Genomic DNA, 19,984 nt, shown 5'->3' with positions numbered 1-19,984 from the left:
TATGCAAATTCCCATGTCCATGGGAATTGGCATATCCTCTTTCAAAAAATCTTTGTAGTTTAGACATTCCCCTAGAGACTAACAAAAAAATATATAGTATCATGTGGGCAAAACCCACTCCATCAAATGAGTTGGAGTGGAAATAACAGAATTCAAGAGATATATAACAGCACAAGAAGTATCTATCAACTGTAGGACCCGTGTTAATGAAGCTAATGAAGTGGGCTGGATGTGTCCCATTCATAGCTTTAGATGTGAAAATGCAGATGTTAAAGGCAAGGGAAATTGGCTTTGTAATGCACCAACCAGTTACTTTATTTAATGCCAAAGCGAGATACTGCAAGATTTCAAAAGGCGAGTGAAACACTGTGTTAAGTTTAGTTGGAATAAGGTGAGAACTTGCGTTCTGTTCCTTCATTACTGACCCAATCCCGTGCAGAGCTCTGTCCATTAACAGGTGTATTGTGAGCAAGACATGAGAAGTCATTCTCCTGCTCTACTCTGTGCTGATTAGGCCTCAGTTGGAGTATTGTGTCCAGTTCTGGGCACCGCATTTCAAGAAAGATTTGGAGAAACTGGAGAAGGACCAGGGAAGCGCAACAAGAATGATTAAAGGTCTAGAGAACATGACCTATGAAGGAAGACTAAAATAATTGGGCTTGTTTAGTTTAGAAAAGAGAAGATTGAGGGGGCACATGAGAGCCGTTTTCAGGTATCTAAAAGGGTGTCACAAGGAGGAGGGAGAAAAATTGTTCTTCCTGGCCTCTGAGGATGGAACAAGAAGCAATGGGCTTAAACTGCAGCAAGGGAGGTTGAGGTTGGACGTTAGGAAAAACTTCCTGTCCGGGTGGTGACACACTGGAATAAATTGCCTAGGGAGGTTGTGGAATCTCCATCTCTGGAGATATTTAAGAGTCGGTTAGATAAATGTCTATCAGGGATGATCTAGACAGTATTGGGTCCTGCCATGGGGGCAGGGGACTGGACTCGATGACCTCTCGAGGTCCCTTCCAGTTCTAGTATTCTATGATTCTATGATTATAGGACACAAGGCACCTGGCTCTGTAGCATGGACAACATATTAGGTTGCCGGGAGTATTTCATTATTTGGTTAAGAAAGTGGCTTCTTCCGCTCTGCGAAATTCCATCGACACCAGCTATCGTGGACAGCTCCAGAGTAGCAGCCTTTTAATTTACGTTGGGTGCCCTCTAGTGGCGTTCGCTGTGCTCTGTGGTTTTCTAGCCACCTGAAACAGACTCACGAAGGAAACACCCTCAGAGAATGGAGCGGAGAGCGAATCGGGTGTGGAGAAACATCTAAGGATTTGAAAGGAAAAAGACGTTTGAAGTCCTTCCGGGCAACAGCGAGTTCCCTGCCCTGGCGGGTTTTGTGTGGCTGTGTTTTGATACAAATCTTTTTCATCGCTGGCTGTCTCGTCAGTGATCTCCAAAGCCTTCCAGATATTGGGTAAAATCGTGACCTCAGAGGAAAACAAATCGCTGGGGAATGAAAATAACCAGCTCTCTTCCAGGGGAGTTTCAACTCGGCGTGTCCACGCTCCTGCCCCGTTTAACATTTGGGGTTTTTTTTTTTAGTGATTCAGATTCAAAACTATTTTGTTGTCTCCAGGTGTTTTGCAACATGGGGTAAGGAATTGGAGCAGTATGGGACAGGAAATAGCAAGATGGGCTAATGGTTATCACACTTGCCTGGGACCTTGGACACATTGAATCAATTCTCTGCTCTGGGACTGGGGTCAATTCACTTCATACCTCGTCCTTCTTAACCCCAGCTGTAAAATGGGGATAATTTCACCTGCCTTTCTGACAGGATCACTGTGATGTTAAAGACATCAAAGCCTGTTGCCATGTGCTCTGAAGCTGCAGTAAAAGGGGCATATCAGCACCTAAGGCCTTGTCTACACTAAATGGAAGATTATTGCTGCCGTGATTGAGCTTTTGGAGTTCAATTTAGTGGGTCTAGTTAAGACCTGCTAAATGGAACTCAGAGGGCACCCCCACTGGTGGCCTGTACTTCTGCTTTTGTGAGGAGTAAAGGAACCCAATGGGAGTGTTTGCTCCTGTCGGCCTCCCACTGAGGGGATACCACCAAGCTCAGCTTCCATTACACCTTGTAGAAGCAGGAGTATTGGCTGCCAATGGGGGTGCCCTCCGAGTTTGAGTTAGTGGGTCTTAACTAGGCCTGCTAAATCGAACTCCAGAAGATCGATTGCAGCAGAATTGATCTTCATCTGAGTGAAGACGTGGCCTTCAGGACAGAGGTTTCCCTGTCTTAGGAGATGCCACCAGAATTCCCTGTAAGCTAACGCTTGGGTGGCCACCCAGGAGAGATTCAAACGCTGCCCAGCAGATTCACCAAGTGTCCACAACCGGCAGCCCATGTTTCTATTGGTGGTGCACATCTGCAGATGCTTGAGTGCACCGGACAAAATTTATTCTGCACACGGCTGGAAAATAGAGAGAACATTGGCAGCTGCTTTTGCGGAAACACTTGCCAGTCTAGATGCAGCCACCGTGTAGAAATAGCCTCAGCCATGTAAACGTATGTAATTGACTTACTGATCCTGGGGGCGATTTTACGGGGGGGAGGGAGTTGCCTGGGTTCCGTTCCCATTTAAACTAGTGGGAATTGTTCACCAAAGCCCGTTTGGATGGTTAAAAATATCAGCTGCTTCTATTCCAATCAGCTGTAGAAAATACCTGTCTCGTGTTTTGCAGTGTGGCTTGGTCCTGCCGTGAGGGCAGGGGACTGGACTGTGATGCCCACTTCAGATCACTGCCCGTTCTAGGGTTCTGTGATTCTATGAGATTTAAGCATCTGCTTTAAAGGTAAGCACGTGAAAAGATATGCAGAATCGTGGCCTAGGGGAAGATAGCTTTTAAAGAGGTAAATCTAATCCTCCAAAGTTAAATGCTGGACTGAATGAAAGAGCAAGGACTGAAATAATAGTCCTGGTCTCTCCCCCCTGTATTTCTTCTTTCTTGGCAACAAAGGGCCAAGTTCTGTGGCCAAGTCCAGGCTCCACCCCCAAGACGCAGGATTCAATCCTGAACGAAAACCCAAGAACTCAGATCTAGGTTCTGTTTTCCAGCTCTGCTGAGAGATCATGGGCTGTTGCCTCTGTCCTTCACTCAGCCCCTCTGAAAAAAAGGCACAAAATCAATGCCCATGCCCCCTTTGAAATATATCGATGCAAAATGACATGGAAGTTCCATCAGCGCCCCCAAACGGCTGGCCATTAAGCAGAATATACGACAAGTCCTTCCTGGTGTATCCACAGTCATTACTATCTAGCGTTATTAAGCTTTATGGGTACCTAAGCGAGCTAAATTAGTTCCCTGGGAGACTTCCAGAACTCCAGATGTTCCAATTAAATGCAGCGTGGTTAAGAGGAGGCTGTGGTATGACTAAATCAAAGTACGTGGGGAGTCTCGGTTTCGGTAACGGTTTCAATTGCCTGTTCAACTCGCTGCTATGGGACACATGCCCAAGATGGCATTGCAAATGGAGGCCGCGACAGCTGTGCTCTAAGGGTATGTCTAGATGACAGGGTTTTGTCGACAGAAGTTTTGTCGACAGATACTGTTGACAGAGCTTCTGTCGACAAAGAGCGTCTAGACAACATCCAGTTCTGTCGACAAAGCAAGTCGCTTTGTCGACATAACAGTGTGGACGCAAAGGACAGTGTAGATGCAATAATGCCGTCTATCGACAGAACTCTATCGACAAAAGGCATTATTCCTCGTAGAACGAGGTTTACAGCCGTCGACAAAACTCAGCAGTTATATCGACAGAACTCAAAGGCAGTGTGGACGCAGGTATAGTTTTGTCGACAAAACCCTGTAGTCTAGACACACCCTAAGGGTGGTTGGGGAAGGCTTCTGTGATATCAAACCAAGAGAGGCCCTGAGCACAATGCGTGAGTGACACATCCTATGACCTGCGTTACGTGGGACCTCAGACTGGATTATCGCGGGGGCTCTGAAAATCTCCGGACCTACAAGCTGTTGCATCTGTTGGAGCTGGCTTCAGATTTACACCCAGATGGAACTGGGCATAGAATCTGTTTCCTTATGAATGACTCCTCTTTCCAAACGTAAGAATCAGAGAATCATAGAACACGAGAACGGGAAGGGACCTCGAGAGGTCATTAAGTCCCGCCCCCTTCCCTCACGTCAGGGCCACGTACTGTCTAGACCACGGCTACTCAACACAAGCGGCCCACGGCCTGTTTGAGGCTTGCGGTGCGGTTTGGGGCTCAACACCTGGCCCGCGGGTGGGATGCTTTGAACACGGCCTCTGCCGGGAATACGCTCCACAATGGCGAGGCGTCTCCCAGGCGGGGTGAGCACTGAAAGATGCAAGCATATGGGCTGGCTGGAACAGGCGGGTACAGGGTGTCGGCATTTCTAGCCCCCAGGGAGGAGGTGCCGGGAGCACCGGGGCATTGTGGGAAGTGCTCTGTATTATGCTCATCAGTGTGAAAGAAGCTATTTGCATATATTTGCATATATATTTACATGTCTATGCAACCACACTTGAGTGGCAGCCCTCGGCATGTGCTGGGAGTATCATCGTGGCCGCCGGGGCTTCCAAAGTTGAGTAGCCTTGGTGTAGATCATCCCTGATAGATGTCTATCCAACCAGCTCTTAGATATCTCCAGAGATGGAGATTCCACAACCTCCCTAGGCAATTTATTCCAGTGTTTAACCACCCTGACAGGCAGGAAGTTTTTCCTAATGTCCAACCTGAAACTCCCTTGCTGCAATTTAAGCCCATTGCTTTTTGTTGTATTATCAGAGGCCAAGGAGAACAATTTTTCTCCCTCCTCCTTGGAACTCCCTTTTAGGTACTTGAAAGCTGCCAGCATGTTCCCTCACCATCTTCTCTTTTCTAAATTAAACAAGCCCAGTTCTTTCAGTTTTCCTTCATGGGTCATGCCTTCTAAGCGGTTCATCATTCTTGTTGCTCTCCCTGGACCTTCTCCAATTTCTCCACGTCTTTCTTGGCACGGGGTGCCCAAAACTGGACACAACACTCCCGTTGAGGCCGAATCTGCGCAGAGCCCAGCGGAGGAATGACTTCTCGTGTCCTGCTCACGACAAGAGAAGGCTGTTCAACTGAGGCATGAGACGCCTTCTTGGGGACAGCTGAATCCAAGCTCTGAGCCAGCTCTGTGATGCCCAGAGGCGGAAGGGTGGCAAAGCGGGTCCGTGCTGAAGCAAAAAATGCCAACGGTCTCCTCTCCGCACCCTACTTAATTCCCCTGAGCTGGGAAGATGAAAGGCTATTTGTGCTGAGTTAAAAGCAAACCCCGAGGGAGCCTGGGATTTTTTTATTTTGGTAATCATCTCTGCTCTGAGAAAGGAAAATTCGAGTTAGCTTTACGAGTTTCTAGCTTGCCAGGATGTTCTGTGAAGGGATGTTCCAGGACAGCCGGTGATTAGCGGGTTGGGGAAGATGGGCCGCTGCCAGGCATACCAAACGGATTAATTCAGCCCAGGGATCAGAGCTGTCCCATGACCAAGCCCAGCTCCTCAAGCAGATAAAAAGAGCGACCCGCCGGACCCGAGCTCAGAAGGACCTCGCTCTTCCTTTGCATTTCGACCGTTCTACTCTACCCGCTCCTCAGACCTTGCGATCGGAAGCCATGGCTCAGAAAACCATCAACCTTCGGTCGGGCGGATTCACTAGGAATTTTAGCGCCTCCTCCACCGGCATCCCAGGGAGCCGAACCAGCTTCAGCTCCATGTCCGTTTCCCGGGGAGGTGGCGGAGGCCTGGGACGGATCAGCGGCGGCGGTTTCAGCAGCAGGAGCTTCCATGGTCTAGGCGGAAGCAAAAGAATTTCCGTTGGCGGAGGCTATCACTCCGCACGATCGGGGTACGCTTACGGGTTAGGTTACGGCGGGATGGGAGGTAGGATCAGCGAAGCTGGATATGGGCTTGGTGGTGGATTCGCATCCGGAGCTGGCGGGATCCATCAGGTCACCGTCAACCAGAACCTCCTGATGCCCCTCAACCTGGAGATCGACCCCAGCGTCCAGAAGGTGAAGAAAGAGGAGAAAGAGCAGATCAAGACCCTCAACAATAAATTCGCCTCCTTCATTGACAAGGTAAGGCAGGGTCAGCCTCCGCCGCGGCACCTGTCTTTGCATGCACGCCATTGGCTACTCGAGATCCGTTAAACGTTCTGTGATTCGTTATTGTTCTCCGTTATGAGGGACAAAATCGTCATAGCCCTTTCATCACAGAATTTTCCCTCTGCTTGCCCCCATGTTACATTCTGGGCATGAAAGAAGGATTTTGATCCTTCATTCTCCCATCCCTCTAAGTTCTGTAGCTTTGGCACGTGAAGTGCGAGATTCTGAAAATGTTCGACTTGCCCCCTGAGCTGGGGGACGTCTTCTGAGTTCTTTAATTCAAAGATTTAAATATTTTAATTCTTTAAAATAGCATCGGCATCTGAGTGAAAGCAGACCCGGCGATTTTGTGCCGGGCTTGGTCAATTTCTCTTCTAAGTTTTCAAGGCTGAATGTTTCTCCATGCCTGTTCTCTTGCAAACGAGGAAAACAAAAGACACGCACTAACAATTTGCATCCAATTGTTGCTTGACCGTGACGTTTCAAACAAGCGGTACTGCCTCATTTTTAAATCGCACCTGAAACAGTGCCTGTTTATTATGGCTTCAGCACCCCCCAAATGGGAATAAACATAAAGGAAAGATATGGTCATGGATCTAAGAGCTTTGAAACGCAAATGTTTCCTGCACTAGGGTGTGATTGTAGCTTTGTTGGCCCCAGGGTTTTGAGAGAGAGGATAGGCGAGGAAATATATTGTATTCTGGTGACAGGAAGAGCTCTGTATAGCTCAAAAGTTTATCTCCTTCACCTGCCAAAACTGTTCCAGTAATATTCCCTCGCTCACATTGTCTCTCTATTGCAGGGGTCGACAATCCAAGAATGTAAGTGTTCAAGGGCCACATTCTTCCATGATATTCATGGAGGGGATGTGGGGTCTGAGATGGAGGTTGGGTGCAGAAGGGAGCTGGTGGTAAGGGATTGGGGTGTATGGGATTTGGGTGAAGGAGGGGTTGTGATCTGGGGCCAGAGACTGGGGTCCAGAAGACGGGAAGGGGTACGGGTGCAGGAGAGGGTTCTGGGATGGAGGTTGGGTGCAGAAGGGACCTGGGGGTAAGGAATTGGGGTGCAGGGTCTGGGAGGGAATTTGGGTGAAGGAGGGATTGTGATCTGGGGCCAGAGACTGGGGTACAGAAGACTGGAAGGGGTACGGGTGCAGGAGAGGGTTCTGGCATGGAGGTTGGGTGCAGAAGGGACCTGGGGGTAAGGAATTGGGGTGCGAGGTCTGGGAGGGAATTTGGGTGAAGGAAGGGTTGTGAGCTGGGATTCTGTCCTGGAGGAGGGGATGCAGGGGTCTGGGATGGGCTGGAGTTGTGACCTGGAGAAGGGGTGCAGGTGTAACCCCCACCAGGCAGATTTGAACCCGGGACCTCTGGAGCTTAGTGAAGGAGCTGCTACAGCTTGCGCGATAAAGCCAGCTGGCTCCCCGTGGCGGCTGTAGAGCTCCCTTGTTGTTCTCTCTCTCTATAAGGGTCTAAGTGCCGCTCCATGGGGGAGTTGTGTGGGTTACACAGGATTTAGCTGGACAGGCAGAGCCTCTGGGTGGCTGCGGGCTGGATCCAGTCCTTGGCCAGCCCGATCTAGTCTGCGGGCCGTATTTTGCCCGCCCCTGCTTTGATGGCACTCTGCGTATTTTACTGAGATGGATAGAAACAACTGACTCTTAGCCCCGGCTTTTCTAACATGTATTAAATGCACATGCTCCTTTAAAGCCATCCTGCACTCAAAGTCCCTGCCCAGAAGACCTTCCAATCGAGGTCTTAAGAAGTCCGCTCGGGGGTGGAGATGATCTTTTACTTTTTTAACTCGATGAGGCTACTTCTAAGTTTTCGGTGTTTTGTCTGGTGGGGCTCAGGTCCGATTCCTGGAGCAGCAGAACAAGGTGCTGGAGACCAAATGGTGCCTGCTGCAGGAGCACAAAACCGTGAAAAGTAACATTGAGCCCTTGTTCGAGGCGTACATCAACAACCTGCGCCGGCAGCTAGACGCTATCAGCGGCGAGAGGCCTCGGCTGGAGGCAGAGGTGCGGAACATGCAGGACACGGTGGAAGATTTCAAGATCAGGTAAGCGAAACTTTCTAGCCTGGTCTGCTACGCTCTGCTAATCTGTGGTACTCTCATGATTATGCCACACCCATAGGTGTTGTACCGAAAAACACAGGCCGGGGCTATACTACAAATGTATCGGCGCGACTCCCCCTCCCTAAACCTAGGTCTACACTAGACCAGGCAGGTTGGTTTAGGGTACACCATCCTCCTTACGCATAGCTGGATTCGGTTTGCCTGTGGGACCAATCGGCTTCCCTTCCCCCTTGCAGAGGGAGGAGTACTGTCTGCCCTCAGCGTTCGATTTGGGGGTCTACACTAGACCTGCTAAATTGAACACTAGAAGATTGATCTCTGGAGAATTGATCTTCTCCATAGTGTGGACATGGCTTGAGGGTGGTGAAAAATCCCCCCTTCGCCCCGAGTGAAAACAATGAAGTGGGTTCCAGCCCACGAAAGCTTATACCCGCATACACGTGTGGGGCCATGTCTCCGCTAAACGGAACATCGACGCTGTTGCGATCAATCTTCCGGAGTTTGATTTAGCGAGTCTAGTTAAGGAGTAACGTGAAGCCAGTTACTCTGCAAGGAATAAAGGAAGCCAATAGGAGTGTTGGCTCTTAGCGGTCTTCCGCTGTGGGGACAGCAGGAAACTCGAAACAAGGGAGTTCGACTCCAGCTAGGTAACTAATGTAGCTGGAACTGTGTATCTTGATTTGACCTTCCCTGTGAGTCTTGGCCCTTTAGAGCTGGGTGCCCGGCCAGCAGCCGCTACTTCCGTTCTGCTTTCAAGTACAAGGGCAACATAAAATCCCGCCGACCCAAAGAAGAGTGAGGCAATCGAATCAAACTGAGAACCACTGGTCTAGCGTAGACACTGTCTGCAACAGATCAGCGGCATGGGAGGCTAATTCATTTAAGGAGGGTCCTTGGAAACCGTTAGGAATTCTGCTTGGATCAAGGCGGGAATGACTGTGTGAAATTCTAGTTGGTGTGGTTCAGGAGGTTGGGCTTAATACTCAGTCAGGCCTGCAAATCGATGAATTTCTGGCTCTGTTTCCAGAGAGGGACCCCACAGCCACTTGGGCCCCGATTCAGGAAAGGATGTAAGCACACGCTTAAAGATAAGCGCGTGCATAAGTGCTCTGCTGAATAGAGATAAATTGTAGCCCCTGTCCTGACATGATCCCCAGAATCTCCGGCTAATGGGAAAAGGATGTGGCTTGTTTCAGGGGTGTGCCCTGTGATGGGGAGTTGAAAAGAACATGGGAGCTATTTGCTCTCCTTTTCAACTTAATTTTGGTGTGTTTTGGGTGGGAGGTTGAATGAATTTGCCACGTATAGAAGCCGAGATAGATATGAACATAGCTGGGCCATCACGCCCTCTCATGGGTATCGTATTCCCGAGGAGAGAGAGCCTGTTATCCTTCCTTTCGTGAAGAGACAATCTTGCCTGGCTTACTTTCCATGGGGCACAAAATCTCTCTTTGAATTGTAGCCATTTATCTCCCCCAATTAATTGCAGGTTGAACCTCTGTAGTCTGGCACTCTCAGGACCTGCCCGGTGCCAAATCAGAGAATTTTCCGGACCACAGGAGGTCAATATTGTCTAGCAGCATTACCGATGCTGGGCTCTGAGACATCGAGGGGGCAATTAGAGCTAAATAACAGCACCGAACACTGAGAGCCAGGACTGGGGGTGGGAAACAAACTTTATGGGGCCGAGAAAACTTGGCCACACCTTTGCTAAGCGGACATGTGGTGAACACACATCATGCCGGACCACGGAGGTTGCCGGACTAGAGAGGTTCAACCTAAGGGTATGTCTACACTACCACCCTAGTTCGAACTAGGATGGTTAATGTAGTCATACGAACTTGCAAATGAAGCCCGGGATTTGAATTTCCCGGGCTTCATTTGCATGTTGCCGGGGGTCGCCATTTTTAAATGTCCGCTAGTGCGGACTCCGTGCCCGCGGCTACACGCGGCACGGACTAGATAGTTCGGAATAGGCTTCCTATTCCGAACTATCTGTACTCCTCGTGGACAGGACAGCAGTCTGTGTGTAGTGTTCTGTGTGTTGTGTTAGCCATCATCCTCCCCACAATTGCTGAGGGGCATTGCTAAGTATCACCAAGCAGGAGAGCTGGAGTCAGACGCTGGATTCGTCACGTAGCAGAGACACGCACCAGGTTGGAGTCTGCCCATAGACCCTCTGCTTTTGCAGCTCCACCAAAGTCACCCGGATGGCAGGCATCCATGCCGAATCCAGCCTCGACTGACTAACCCAGGCGTGGCACGCATGAGCTCAACCAGAGCCCCACCCAACCCTTCCAGCCTGAGAACAGTTACAGGGATTACGAGCCTGCTTTCAAGCAGGGTGGAAAATGGGAGGCGGCTGGAACATGCCTTTAATGAAGGCTTGCTTGTTCTGGGAATGGCGCCCTTCCATTGCGTGGCCCCAGGGTGCAGTATCTTCAAGTAGGCTTCTCGCGTACTCCAGGCAGGCGACGCCCCATCAGCCACTTCTTCCTGCTGCTCCTTCTGGCCTCTCAGGGGATCAGCTAGTAAGTGGCCTTTCTGAACGGGCTCTGACCATGTCCTTGAGAGCCAAGGTCAAGACGTTGGCCAAGCCCAGGCTTGTCAAGGAGGACCACATAGCCAGGGCTTGCAGCGTGCGGGCCATGGCGACTATGTGGTGATACTTCCCCACGTCGTGACAAGTTGCTTGTCTCCCCTTCTTCCCACCCCAGGTACGAGGACGAGATCAACAAGCGCACAGCGGCGGAGAATGAGTTTGTGATGCTCAAGAAGGCAAGTGATCTTGATAAAAAAGGACCGGGGAGGGGGGTTGGTTTTTTTTAAAGGACTTCTTTATATCTGTTTGACCTTTTCTTCCCCCATCTCCGGGAGAACAATGAGGGCAGAGCTCTGCCCATCCTCACCGAAACCCTTCTTTTAGGTAAGCTGGTGGTCCAACTTGTCTCTCTTTCTACCCCCAGCCAGGGTGATGTATCTCCAGATCATAGACTCGTAGAGTTGGAAGAGACCTCAGGAGGTCACCAAAATCAGATATCCCATAATATCTGGCATTGTCCGGTTGTCCCCTGGCATTTTGTGCCCTGTCTGGCTAGACCTTCTCCGTCCTTGTGTTTTCAGGATGTGGACACTGCCTACATGAACAAGGTGGAGCTGGAGGCCAAAGCAGATGCCCTGACGGATGAGATCAACTTCCTGAGAGCTCTCTACGAAGCAGTAAGGCCCTTCCAGCTTTCCCAAGTCTCCTGGGGCTACCATAGTGCCATTTTGCATTCTACCCATTCCAGAAGCCAGCCTTACCTCAGAGAGAATCAAACCACTGGAGATACACGTGCCTAGTCATGTGTATTTATAGCGCTGTCATTCCCTTTAGGCTGGTGTTTTAGCATGCAACATTTCAATGAAGAGGACGCAAACCAGAGGAGGCACGAAGAGAGAGCCTGATCCCGAATGTCATTTTTCTTTGATTTTTTTCAGGAATTAGCTCAGATGCAGTCACACATCTCGGACACTTCTGTCGTACTTTCCATGGACAACAGCCGAAAGCTGGACCTCGACAGCATCATCACGGAGGTCAAAGCTCAGTACGAAGATATTGCCAACAGGAGCCGAGCTGAGGCGGAGTCTTGGTACCAAACCAAGGTGAGTGGCGCTAGAGTTCGGAGGGTTTGCACTACGATATTCGTCGGTAGGCTCGGTGGAGAGATTGAATCCGTTTTTTCCAGAAAAGTGTCGTTGCCACAAAAGTGAAAATGTTTGCAAAACTGTTATCAACTGGGATATTATTTTTAAAGAATTGGAGAAAAAATGTCCAGTATTTTCAGAAAAAGTGTCAGGTGTTTTTATTTTGAAAAGATGTTATATTTCAACTCTGTTATGTCTTAAAAATAGTTTAAAAGGGTCAAAACTGAAATGAAACATTTAATCCATCCTCCCAAAGCACAATGCGGAGGTGTGGGAGGTGGAGGGCATGTGTCCACTTTGTGAACATTTTTGATAGTTTGATTTTTTACCCTAATTTGGGACAATTTTGTTGTTCTTGTTTTCAATCTCAGAAGTGTTTGCAGGATGGAAAAGTTTGCCCCAAGTACATGCCTAGGGCTTTAGATGGGTTGGACTCAGAGTGGCTATCCCATCGTACCTTTCATGCCAGCACCATGATACTGGTATTTTTAGGATGCTAACTTGAGCAGGGCTAGAATGGGCATGTCTACTTTGGCTGGAAATTACACCTTCCGTGGAAACACACCCTTAGAAACCCATTTCACCTCCTTGCCATATGGACCTTGAATTTCTTATTGGGAGCAGGAATGGTGAAATGCATTACCGTTTCTAAGCAAGAGCTGAATTTTAGAACATACTAGAAGACTTACCCGGTGTGATCTGGTCCTTGAGGGCAGGGGGCTGGTGATGTGGGGGGTGCAGGGGGTTCAGGGCAGGGTATTGGGAATGTGGGGGGTGGGGCAGTGCAGGAGGCTGGGAATGGCAGTGTGTGAGAGTGAGGGTTGGGGGTTGAGGAACCCTACCTGCCCCGAGGGGCATTTTCTCTCCCCCCCCCCCCCCTCTGGCATTGCTACTGAGGACAGAGGGGGAGAGAAAGAGTATGGGGCAGGGAGCTACTTACCCCATGTGCTGGCAGGCAAGATGGCGGAGCCCATCCCTGCTGGCCACTCCTTAGCTGGTGCGGCTGCCCCCAGTGGCCACTCTGAGTATCACATCCCTCCAAATAACCCCTCTCTTCCCATGTTGTGGAAACCAGTCCCATTCCCAGGGCTTCCGGTTGCCCTGGCACAACCAAATCCCCACCTTGCTTTAAGTTAGGAGAGTAAGAAGCTGCCTGCCATATTTGGCGGCCCTCGCTCTGTCTGTTTAGGAGGAGTTCTTGGAACAAATGGACTCACAGATGGAAACACTCTAAATATATACGTGGGACAGGGTATGTGATCCCCAGCTTATGGAGACCTCCTACCCCACCAGGGCATTAATGTAGCTCCATGCAAAGGAAGAGGGGAAAGAAATCGCTTCCTTTCAGTTGTTTACATGGCTCACCACAATCCCCTCTGATGCCCCTTTCCAGCCTCCTCCCCATGTCTGACTGTGCGTCCTCTGGTTTCCTCCCACCCCTCACAGTATGAAGAGCTGCAGCTGACTGCTGGAAGACACGGGGACGACCTGCGCACCACCCGGATCGAGATCTCCGACATGAACCGCATGGTCCAGAGGCTTCACTCGGAAATCGACAATGTGAAGAAACAGGCACGTCCATGGGGTGGTTCCTGTGGTGGTTAGAAGGGACGGTGGTGGGGTCGGGACAGGTGTCTGGGAGGTGGGCGAAGGAGGCATGAGGAAATATCCTGGAATTTCAGGACCAGAAGAGACCCAGCAGAGGGAAATCCCTCCCAGGAATTCCCAGCTGCCTTAGCGGCAGTCCCATGCTCCCAGGGACAGGAGAGGCAAATGGCTGGAGCATCCTGTGCTCTGGCATTAACTGCCAATGTGGCATTGGTCTGAGACTCAGGAGTGAGAGACTCAAATCCTGGCTCAGCCTGACCTGCTGGTGACCTGCCACAAGTTGCCTCAGTTTTCCCTTCTGCAAAATGGGTATAACAACACTGCCCTCCTTTGTATACATCTTTGGGAACTACTGCTAAAAGATACTAGGGATTATTGCGATGATGATGCTAAGGGAGCTGTTGCAAAACACAATAAGTTGCACAGTCCTGAGGTTTTCCTAGGAAAGCAGTAATATTAGATTAGTCCCTGGCAGGCCTACAGATCTCGGGGGTGCGGAGATCAGGGATCGATCTGGCGATCTGGGCCAGTCTCTGAAACCCTGAGTTCCTTGCTGAGGTGAGAGGTTCCGTGATCGACAGGTGACAATTGTGCCACCTTTCTGCAAGCACTGATGCTAGCCCCAGTCAGGCCCTGTGCAGTGAGGGGGCTGGTAGGCTGCCCTTTCCCCCAGGCTCCAAAGGGGATTCATTCACCGTGCGCGGTCCCTGCCTTCGCAGTGCGCTAACCTGCAGACGGCCATCGCCGACGCCGAGCAGCGGGGCGAACTGGCCCTTCGAGATGCCCAGGCCAAACTGGCTGATCTGGAAGATGCCCTGCAGAAGGCCAAGCAGGACATGGCCCGCCAGCTGCGGGAGTACCAGGAGCTGATGAACGTCAAGCTGGCCCTGGATATCGAGATCGCCACCTACCGCAAGCTGCTGGAAGGAGAGGAGAGCAGGTGGGGGGAATACACCGCACGACGTTTTTGGGGAAGAAAATAGCTCCTCGATTTGCATTTTTGCAAAAAAAAAAAACCCCAAAAAATCAGTTTTGGTTGAAAAAACCGAAACCCCAAAGGGAATCTTTTCACATTGCCACGGCAAAAATATTCAACGGGGAGCGGGAGGCTGAAGGGAGGACGAAGGATTTGGGGGGTGAAAGTTTTCCAAAGACATTTGGGGACGACGTGGGGAAAGGGCGTGTGCGTGCTGGATGTTCGAATCCTGTCTCGGCACCCTGATCCAACCCACAGCCCTCCCGCCGGCCACGGGGAAATCGCACCCTGGGAAGATGGGTCCCATGTCTGCGCTCAGAGGATGAAACTGAACCCGGACGGGGGGGGGCGGGACGGGACTCAGGCCCACCGATGAGGGCGGGGCGCAAAAGGGGCGACTGCTCCGGGACCCGGTGATTCAACAGGGCAGCCGTGGCGACTGGAGCCCTGAGCCCTTTAAATTGCCGCTGGAGCCCTGGGCGGGGGGGGGGGGGGGACAGCAGGCAGCACTGGGGACTGGCTGAGGGGGGTTGCTAGGCGGCGCTGGGGGCTGGCTGAGGGGGGTTGCTAGGCGGCGCTGAGGGGGGTTGCGAGGCGGCGCTGAGGGCTGGCTGAGGGGGGTTGCTAGGCGGCGCTGAGGGGGGTTGCGAGGCGGCAGTGGGGGCTGGTTGAGGGGGGTTGCTAGGAGGCGCTGAGGGCTGTCTGCCCCTGGCCTACTCCTTCCCCCCAAGTCCCCACCCTTTCCAGGAGCACAGAGCTGCCCCCCAACTGCCCAAAAGCCTGCCTATTCTGTCAGCACCCTCCTGCCAAACATATTCCATGTGCACCATTCCAGGTGCTCAGGGCCTGTCTCACAGCAGCGAGACACCCCCGGCTGGCCTCAGGCTTGGGCCGGGAAATCCAAATCAGCTGGCATGGGCCAGCCACGAGTCTGTCTTTGCTGTGTAGACGTAGCCATAGGGCTGGCATAGGTCTTCGGCCCTGGCCCTATGTCCAGTGGTGAATTAATTTCTCGACTTGGGACAGATCTGCTCTGGTCAGGGCTAGGTTAGGGAACATCACTGGCATTTCTGGCCCTAAGACTGTCCTCATTTCAAACATACAATGGGTTGATCTTCCCACAAGTTAAGGGGCGTCATTCCTGTTGTGTGTCAGAACTTCCCCAAGGAACATAAGAACAGCAAAATGGCCAGACTGGGTCGGACCAAAGGTCCATCCGGCCCAGCGTCCTGCCTGCCCATAGTGGCCAATGCCAGATGCCCCAGAGGGCGTGAACAGAACAGGGAATTCTCACATGATCCCTCCCGTGTCATCTATTTCTAGACAAAGGGACTAAGAACACCATCCCTACCCATCCTGGCTAATAGCCATTGATGGACCTAACCTCCATGAATCTATCTAGCTCTTTTTTGAACCCTGTTAAAGTCCTAGTCTTCACAACATCCTCTGGCAAGGAGTTCCACAGGTTGACTGTGAGCTGGGTGAAGAAAAACTTCCTTTTGTTTGTTTTAAACCTGCTGCCAATTCATTTTATTGGGTGACCCCTGGTTCTTATATTATGGGGAAAAGTAAATAACTTTTCCTCATTCACTTTCCCACGCCAGTCACGATTTCATAGACCTCTGTCCTATCCCCACTTCATCTCTTTTCTAAGCTGAAATGTCCCAGTCTTTTTAATCTCTCGTCAGGTCTTATTGGAAGCCTGGTCTTGCTGGGATGCTAGTGATGTTAGCCTCCTAAGATATTCAGAACCACAATCCTAGATGTTAATTGCTTACAATAAGCATACTAACCCTTCCTTTCCCTCTCTCTAACAGGCTAGCAGGAGAAGGTGTCGGTGCAGTGAACATCTGTAAGTATTCTGGCTCTCAAATGCTAGAGGTGCAATGGGCTGACAACTCGTGGAGTTAAGCTCTGGAACGGGTTTCCAAGGGCAGATGTGAAATCCCCGTCACTGGAGGTTTTTAAGAACAGGTTGGACAGACACACATCAGGGATGGTCTAGGTTTACATGGTCCTACCTCAACCTACATCAACTCCATGGGGCTGGACTTGATGACCTCCCTCCTTCCCCACCCTATATTTTTATCTTTCTGTATATTTTAGAAATGCACATCTGTTTGTCCATCTGTCCAAGAACTCCTCCCAACCAGTAAGAGCTAGGCTTTCCAAATCTGGCCAGCAGCTACCTTGTATCATAATGTGAAGCCAAGTCAGGGTTTGGCTGTGCCAGGACAATGAGATGTGCCTGGAATGGGATTGTTGCTCATAAAAACGAAAGGGAGGGGCCTGGAAGGTGGGACAGTCATCCCGCAGAATGACCAAAGGGGGCAGCGAGGGGCTAGAGATGGGGACTGGGGCAATTATAACCCCATGGGGAAAGCAGGATGCCAGCAGGGACATGGGGTGGAGGAAGGGACAGCTATCTACCATAGATTTCAGAGAGATTGTCAAGTTGTGTGTCTGTCCGTCTGTGTCTGTCTGTCCGTCCCCCAGCTGGGGCACATGCACCCCCTTCCCCAGCTGTGCCCAGCTGTGCAGGTCAGCTGGCCCCAAGCTGCTGAGAGAGGGCTGGGGGTGTCCTCTCTCCCCAGGGCACCCTGTACCCCTCCTCCCCAGCCCCACCCCAGAGCAATGATTGAAATGAAGACCAACAAAACGTATTTGAGTGAAGGATCTGAGCAAGGCCTGGTCGAACTTCTAGTGATTCAATAAGAGGCTACAATAAATTCCGCACCAGATACAGCACGGAGTCCTGTGGCACCTTAAAGTCTAACACGGTTAATTTGGGCATCGGCTTTCATGGGCTTGCATTTCATGAAAGCTCATGCCCAAATTGTATTGAAGGAGCCACCGGCCTCTTTGTTCTGTTTGCTGAAACAGACTAACCCGGCAATCCCCTGAAACTTGGCATTGGCAGATCCGTACGGCACAACTGAGACAGACGCCAGAGTATTTCTCTGAGCTCCGGGAAAGAACCCGAGAACCTCTCCTTGTGTGCTTGAGGTGCAAACCGTTCTTGTGCAAAGGGACAAACGCAAGGCCCACACAAGGCTGTGCGTGTTGGAGTCCAAACAAGAGAGATTTCCACCCTGAGGGCACCTTTTCTCGGCAGAAAGAGCTCTACTCACAAGGACTCAGGAGAAACCCAAGTTCAGCAGGGTGATGACTGAGAGACCTTACAGGGTCCTATTGGGTGCTCAGTCAAAACAGGAGGGCAGCAGAGAGGTGAAATCAGAACAGGCAGGAAAAGTCGGGGCTGTAAATATCTAGTTTGGCCCAACAATTGGGGAAGGATTAAAAGCAGGGGAGGCAGATGCATTCATCTCTGAGAGACAGGTACCTGGGGCACCTGGCATTGGCCACTGTTGGGAGGACAGTGGATAAATGGACCATTGTTCTTAGGCTGGGAACAGGGGTGGGTTACTGAAACGAGCGAAGGGGAGACCTGAAGGAAAGACAAACCTGGAAGGCCTGATGTCAAAGGGATTTAGCGCCCCAAACCCTGCTGGCAGAGACTAAGGGGAGTGAGTACGAGGCAACTACATAGCGGTGAAACTGACTAGAGAGTGCGAGGAACTCCCAGACAGTGGATCTCAGTTGCCGGACAGGTGGCAGGAAGCGAACCGCTGGCTGTTGGGCCCCAGCGGCTCTGGTGGACAAGGCTTTTGGAGGACCGATAGCATTTTATTTGCACATTTGCATATTTTTTATTTGCACAATGAAGATGCACGTATGCAAATAAAATGTTACCGGTCTGCCAAAAGTTTGGGAGTGGGTTTGCCGGTCCCCGGTATAAAAAAGGTTGGGGACCACAGCTCCAAGAGACCGGTGGAAACTCCGCCTCTTCAGCCATCTGAAACAGTACATTTTCACGTCCTTCTGTGAGGTGCTGGCAGCTTTCTCTCTAATTTTCCCATCTGTGTGCAGAATAAATTTTGTTCGGTGCACCAGGGCAAGTGCAGATGTGCACCACCCACAGATACACAGGCTACTATGGGTGCTCTGTTCATATGAAGATCAAGCACACAGTCTAACCCTCTGCTTTCTTCTGCTCTGCAGCTGTGGTCCACTCTTCCGGGGGAAGCAGCTACAACTCTGGAAGCGGGCTGTCCCTGGGCTCCGGGCTGGGAAATGCATCCGGGCTGGCCTATGCCGCCGGGCTCGGCGTCGGAGGAAGCAGCTTCAGCACCAGCAGTGGGAGAGGCCTGGTGGGAGGATACAGTTCCGGAGGAGGCAGCAGCTCCAGCGTGAAAATTGTCTCCAAAACCACCTCGACCAAAAAAAGCGTCCGCACTTAAGTGCCAACCCAGTCTCCAATTCCCAGCAGCCTGGCGAGAAGAAATACGACACTGCCTCCTGGTGGCGGCACACCCCAAACCACTCGAAGACACCCGCTTCTGGGGGAGGGAAAAGTCCCCTAAAATACCACGGATGTGCCATACAAGTCCCATTCTCGTGGGACGAGGCCTTTACTGGCTTGAAGCCGAGGCCCTTTCTCCATTCCTCTCAACTCCCAATTGTAACGCACCAACCCCAGCCAGCACGTAATTGGCCAGGCCGGTTAACGAGCTCTGTGGTAGCAGAAATTCACCGATTTTGATCATCTTCCCACTCTTGCTTGGAGCCATGTAACCTGGGTGTAAAGCCAAATCCAGATTGACACCAGTGTCACTGAGAGCCAAGTCTGGCTTTATCCATGGCTAGATGTTGTTTATTCTGAATAAACATCAGGCTTGACTAGAGAGTCACATTTCCATCTTAGGGTCCATATTAGTCGACCGGCAGAGACCTCTCTCTCCCCCTCGCTCTTGGGAGGTGACATGTCCCTCACCGGTGGGTGTGGCGCATGGGGGTGTGGCGACCAATAAGAGGCAGTGTCGATATTTCTGAGTCCATCTTGCTCCTACCAGTTCCCCTTTCTCTCGGGGATATTTTTCTTACCCTACCTGCATCACGTAATTTAGTCTTCGTTCCCACTGATTCGTCTTCTGTACTCGACTCTAGCTTGCGTACTAGCCAATGGGGCATTAGCACCGACCCTGACATAGTTTTCTAGATCCAGTACGAACCTCACAGTGGTCCCAAGCTCCTCTGTGTGAGCCAGGAGATCATGACAGTGAAGTAGAGATGTCACAAGATCGAGGGTGTCTATGCACCCAGTGACAGATATGCAGAAACCAAAGGGTGAGGAGCCTGCTTTGGGGATCAGGACATGGCTTCTCACAGGTAAACAATGTCGGTGTCTCATCGCCTGCATTTTTAGGGGGGAACCTGCGTTTTTATGTGCCCATTTTCACAGTTCCTATTACTGGATGCGGATGTTGATTTCATGTAGCAGTCCCCTGATTTCATGACATTTCTTCAATAAACTGCAATCAACGTATCTGTCTGCAGTGTGGTTTTCGGCTTTATTAGACAATGGGCAGGTTGAAACTCTTGAAACCGGGGACTTTCTGGTCCAGCAAG

The 19,984-nt window shown here is 50.9% G+C and overlaps 1 protein-coding gene across 1 annotated transcript; it reads left to right on the top strand.

Moving 5' to 3' along the window:
* The first annotated feature begins 5,093 nt into the window (after positions 1 to 5,093).
* Positions 5,094 to 19,892, top strand: LOC102459866 (keratin, type II cytoskeletal 5). The gene is made up of 9 exons (XM_006122688.5): positions 5,094 to 6,138; positions 8,018 to 8,226; positions 10,962 to 11,022; positions 11,368 to 11,463; positions 11,725 to 11,889; positions 13,378 to 13,503; positions 14,259 to 14,479; positions 16,333 to 16,367; positions 18,578 to 19,892. The coding sequence occupies exons 1-9, from the start codon at positions 5,674 to 5,676 to the stop codon at positions 18,814 to 18,816; spliced, it is 1,617 nt and encodes a 538-aa protein (XP_006122750.3). The 5' UTR covers positions 5,094 to 5,673; the 3' UTR covers positions 18,817 to 19,892.
* The last annotated feature ends 92 nt before the right edge of the window (positions 19,893 to 19,984 follow it).

Source organism: Pelodiscus sinensis, chromosome 31 (genome assembly GCF_052426305.1).
Source record: "Pelodiscus sinensis isolate ZL-2025 chromosome 31, ASM5242630v1, whole genome shotgun sequence".
NCBI classification, from domain to species: Eukaryota; Metazoa; Chordata; order Testudines; family Trionychidae; genus Pelodiscus; species Pelodiscus sinensis.
The sequence above is the reverse complement of the archived record's forward strand: the minus strand, read 5'-3'. Positions and strand labels throughout refer to the sequence as shown.

What these genes read in the sequence shown, in the direction of transcription:
- LOC102459866 (XM_006122688.5), top strand. Translation starts at nt 5,674, where the DNA reads ATGGCTCAGAAAACCATCAACCTTCGGTCGGGCGGATTCACTAGGAAT. An exon ending in TGAGAGCTCTCTACGAAGCA is followed by an intron (nt 11,464 to 11,724) that starts GTAAGGCCCTTC and finishes GATTTTTTTCAG; the next exon opens with GAATTAGCTCAGATGCAGTC. An exon ending in TCGACAATGTGAAGAAACAG is followed by an intron (nt 13,504 to 14,258) that starts GCACGTCCATGG and finishes CTGCCTTCGCAG; the next exon opens with TGCGCTAACCTGCAGACGGC.